General features: G+C 41.2%; 1 protein-coding gene across 1 annotated transcript; it reads right to left on the bottom strand.

Annotated features, from left to right (window-relative positions):
* Positions 1 to 1,135: 1,135 nt before the first annotated feature.
* Positions 1,136 to 4,602, bottom strand: LOC142771763 (uncharacterized). The gene is made up of 2 exons (XM_075873627.1): positions 4,163 to 4,602; positions 1,136 to 3,411 (listed from the first exon to the last, which is right to left on the bottom strand). The coding sequence occupies exons 1-2, from the start codon at positions 4,335 to 4,337 to the stop codon at positions 3,017 to 3,019; spliced, it is 570 nt and encodes a 189-aa protein (XP_075729742.1). The 5' UTR covers positions 4,338 to 4,602; the 3' UTR covers positions 1,136 to 3,016.
* Positions 4,603 to 5,387: the final 785 nt, after the last annotated feature.

Raw genomic sequence — 5,387 nt, forward strand, 5'->3', positions numbered from 1 at the left:
CGATTAAAATTTCTTTACCAATTATATGGTCAATTTTGCATATCACGATCTCATGACCTGCTAGACCCACCCAAACACTCATCGCGACTGAACCATTCCAAAACTACCCACCAACCTTTGAGTCGTGTTAATGCTCACAAACATTCCCACTTTCCGTCAGCTATCCACCATTAGAATAGACTAGACAACAATATTGTGTGCTGTAACACCATTCAATCATTTAAGAACATAATACAGTGTGCCCATTTTGAATTATAAGCTGTTTGACATTGTACCTTCTTTCTTGTTATTCCGTTAGGTATTTTCTTTCGATGCTTAGTATGTATTTTCTTGTCTCCACTACTGCATGGGCCGTGAAAAGCCTACAGTATATTCAAATAAATAAAAAATATAAACGGAGGAGCATGCGTTCGGAATTCAGTCAAGGGTGTCTTTACTTGACTTTCGCTTGACTTGATGCTTTGCTTGACTCGAGTAGATGCGATAGAAGCAACAGTACCTTCAACCAGTAGTGACACACAACCCAATATCACACCACTTGTTGAACGCTTCTTCATTCAATTAATAAGGATAGTAAAAAAATTAAAGAACAATTAAGCATTCCCAAATCATACCCAACTAAGCAACATTAACCTGATACCTCCAACACACTGCAACGCGTTTACTTGAGTTCTCCCTGTGGGAAGATGCAGGCGGCTTTTTTTGTTGTCGTTGTTTGTTTCCTCTACTGAAGAAAGAGCTGAGAGTAAAGCATTGGAAGAACGTAGAAAACATCGAAAAGCACCTTACAACGTTTTTGAGACTTTCACGTCAAGTACTTTCACGGTGGCTTCCATGCGTGGCAGACATGTCTCCGTAATTGTACTGATGCAGGGAGAGAGTAATCGAAGAAAATCGAGAATTCGATAAAAAACCCTCTCATTAGGATGACACTTGATGAAAACAAAAAAAAAACTTTCCGACTTCCCTATAGAAAACCTTGTTCACAACCATTGTAAACAAGACATTTGTATGAAAGCCGTAACATCATTTTCTTTCAGGCCTTTATTTGGTGCACTTCGTTTCTCTGATGGAAGAATTTCAATCATTGGTACAGGAGCAATCAATAAATGAATTTTTTTTCTCAGAAAATGCGCATCCCCTTTGTAATGGACCCTGCATATACACATCCACTAGTCAAAAGCATTGACAAATATAAATGGCCACCTCTGACCCCTTGGCTATGTCAGTGCTACATCAGCATCATTAATTATTTTTGTAGACTATAAATTTGGACATCTGAACATCACTCACCACTGCAAAGCTAAAAGTACAACAAAACAGTATCAAGAACAGTTTTATCTGCACATGTTTTATTAAATTCTTGGTATTTTTGTTCTTGGATTTCATGCTTATTCTACTTAATTAGTCATACACAAGCAAATCCAGACTTTCTAATTTTATTTCTTGGATTGAAGTAGTGATCAAACATTTACAGAAATTTTTTTGCCAATCATGATAATCTAATGAAATGTGCAGTTGCCTTAAACTCTATACTCCTCATTACTGAAAGAACCTCGACCCGCCATAGTGTCATGGTGGTAATGGTGTTGCGGAATAAAATCTGGCTGTGACAGTCGTGTTTTCATGGAGGCAAGAATGCTAGAGGCCCGTGCACTTGGATTTAGGCACACTATAAAGAACCTTAGGTAACTGAAGGTTCCAGAACCCTCCACTACAGCGTCTGCCGCAACCAAATTCTGGTTTTGCTACTAACCCCTGCTGGAAAAAAAAAATCTGCAAGAACATTGAACATCATTCAGAAAATGGGCCCGCTTACTGTTGAAGCAATGAATTAAGAGATTCCCGGTTACGCTGAGCATACTAATATGCATGTGTGAACATAAGCAAGGCAATTAATTATTTTCCAGTGCTTAGCACCATAGCACTGTAAACACTCACATAATCCACTTTCATGGCAAACCAAACCTAAAACTTCTTTGAACATCTGGAATGTCACCTGATGGCACGTAAGAAATTGTTATGCATAATGACTTGTCTCTAAACTTAACAGCCAAGGGTTTTGAAAACATTAAGCACATTAAACCTTTCTTGTGTGAATTATGAAACCAGCAAAAAAAATCATTTTCCAGTTTTACATAGCAACCTTGCATTGATTTCGCACTTACATAATCTAAAATTCAACCTGAACGCATACTAATAGGTATGGTGCAAATTTGCGACATGCCACAAAAGCGAGGACCTTGCAATAAAAATGTACTTAACTTTGTAACATGTTGTGTGCTACCTCTTGTGTGCGTAGACACCAAAAAATTTATAGAAGACTGAAGTTACATCACTCAGGTGAGAAAATATGAAACGAGAGATGTTTACATGCATTGTGCTTTCCACCATCAGCTACAAAACACCTGCTTTGAGAATTAAATTCTTTACACAAGAGAGTGCTAGATTTTTCCTGCTGTAAGCTATGTTCCTAGTGAGTACTTCACAACTGGCGTTAAAAGCGGCACACATTTCGTCGCTTGGTTGCTCAGAGTTTTCCGGTATGTCACAAATTTGCGACACACATCAGTAAAGGTTTTTGTAAAAGATCACATTTTAGCAAAACAAATCAGTGATGTAACCTCCACATTAGAAACACTGGCAACCCTGCCCTTCTATGCTTCATTTGAATGACGTCTTGAGATATGGCGACTGAGAGCGATTTTCTGTGAAAACAATTTATTGCAGTATATGCAAGAATAGGGATGCTCTCCTGTGTGGGTATGTATGTGGTCTGTGAGGTTGATTTTTGTTTAAAGGATGCATCACAGTGAACACATGAGTAAGGGCGCTCTCCCGTGTGGGTGCGCATGTGTAGCTTGAGGTTGCTTTTTTGGGCAAAAGATGCATCACAGTGGCCCCAGGAAAAGGGCTGTTCACCAGTGTGGGTGAGCATGTGCTGCACGAGGGTGTTCCTTCCTAAAGGCTGCACCACATCGGTCACAGGAAGACGAACGCTCTTTTAAGTGGTTGCTTATGCTTTTAAGTGGTTGCTTATGTGTTTCATGAGGTCGAGCTTTAGTGGAAAGGATGCATTACATAAGGGACAGGAGAAAGGACGCTTTTCTGTGTGTGTGCGCAAGTGTTCCGTCAGGCTGTGTTTCAGTGAAAAGGATGCATTGCACTGGGTGCAGGAGAAAGGACGCTCTCCGGTATGGGCGCGCATGTGCTCTGTGAGACGGATATTCGCAGTGAAAGCAGCAGGGCACAGGTGACACTGGAAGAGATGCTCCCCTGTGTGTTGGCGAAGGTGTTCTTTCATTTTTCTTTTAATCTTGGTCGTATAGGCACACTGCCGGCAGGAATGCACATCATCTTCTACAGAGACGAGCAAATGGTACTGGTCACGGGATGCCCCAGACAAGGAACCTGCATAGCCACAGGAAGGCAATGGAAATCATAGATCCCACAATATATATATAACTAGAGTTGAGCAGCAAAATAACAAGAGTTGCTGCACTTAATAAATAAGTGTATATGATAACCTTTGCGAGTGCAAACGTGTTACTTTAACAAAGCAGTACATTGATTCAGGACACGCCTCATACAAGTTGCCATCTATCTATGCACAGATACTTAACTTAATCGGTGCAAGTACCACCAAATTTCAATATTAGTACACCAAGATAGGCAATTTTCTCTCTGTAGATAAAATTATTTCTGCAGTTTCACTTGACAAAACCACACGATCATGAGACATACTACTGCACGGCTTCAGAAATATAGACTAGCTAGGGCACTCTATCGTGCACCTATGTCCAAGTACATATGTCACTGTAGCATTTCGCCTACACCAAAATGCGACCACTGCTGCCGATATAGAACGCACGTTCTCACACTAATTCATTCAACTAATTATTAGTGTTTTGCACAGAAGCATATCTATACGCTCGAGCAGACGAACAGCCGCAGATAATAAAATATGAGCAACATTTAATTTGAAACAAACAGGACAACTGCATATTGTGCATTCATTAAACACTTCCATTTCACAGCTATAACGCGTCTGCAATAAGCCTGAACCTAATGAAACAAGCACCACATTGAATAATAATATTTAAAAAGCACTCCTCAGTTTATTGCAATCATGCCAAAGATAACCGAAATGGGTGTACGTTACCTTCACAGAAAGTAACTGCATTCACATCATGCGGATCATCAACCCTCAGCTTCTCGTCCACCAATGCCGCAACTTCATTCGCAAAATGATTTACATCAACCACGTCTTCAACCTTCGGATTCTCATCCGTCGATGAACTAGTGTCATCCATTCCTTCCTCCATTGTGTCGTTCATTGCCAATGCCTCCCAGATTTCCCGTGCCTGCCGGATGAGCGCGAAACGCCGGTCATCTATGGCGGCGCTGCCTACGTAGAGGAGGGATTTTTGTCTTGGCCTTTGAGATTGGCATTTTTGGCGTTTGCTACTAGTTTCAGAGGATGCCTTGTATTAAAAAAGCTGCTTGCTGAATGACGGCGTCACTTACGTATGGTTAATTATAACTACGTTTGCGCCTTTTTAAAATTTTTATACGTGATTTTTGTTGCATGTAAGCTCCAAAAACGTAAAAACCTATTTGAAGACACCCCTACCTGAGTAGCGCCACCACCGTAGTTCCGACGACCGCCGCTTCCCAAGTGACCGCCGATAATCCGGCAGGCACAGGAAATCTATAGGAGGCGTTGACAGAGGTGTTCTGTGCAAAGAAGACGGAAGAAGGAAAGGTGGCAGAGAAGCATAGATCACCGTGGCATAGATACAGTGTCACTGTAGCATAGAGGTTCCTCTCTCATGGGGTAGATAGGTGGAATAATATGGCTGTACCCTTTAAATCGAGTGGCGGCTGTCGCCTCCTAGCCGTAATACTTAGTGAACCAAAAACTAGATTTACCTTCTTTTTTTCTCGTTTAAATAGTCAAGTTGAGGACTGGTACTTTGCATTGAAGGGTTTAATTTTCACTCGTGCCTTGACTTTAGCCACCAATCAGATAACCTGTCCCTAAACCCCAGTGCTTTTAAAAACTCTGCGCCATCATCCTGAACTACAGGGTGAAGCCCTTTACAGAATATTATCAAGTGTTCGACAGTTTCCTTACCTCTCCACATGCACTGCATGCCATGTCTACCTCTTCGTAATTGGCCCGACATATCTTGGTTCTCAATACTCCCGTTCTAGCTGGCCTCAAACAGTAAAGAAATACCCCGAGTATTATCATAGCTCCTCTCCTCGGCATTTTCCTGCTTAAAAGTTCGATAGATCTCTAATGCGGACTTCTTTGTCATGCCACTTCTCCTCATATCGGTCTCCGTTTTGTTCACCTTCTTATCTTAACCGATATAGTTCTT

This window comes from Rhipicephalus microplus, chromosome 9 (genome assembly GCF_043290135.1).
Source record: "Rhipicephalus microplus isolate Deutch F79 chromosome 9, USDA_Rmic, whole genome shotgun sequence".
NCBI classification, from domain to species: domain Eukaryota; kingdom Metazoa; phylum Arthropoda; class Arachnida; order Ixodida; family Ixodidae; genus Rhipicephalus; species Rhipicephalus microplus.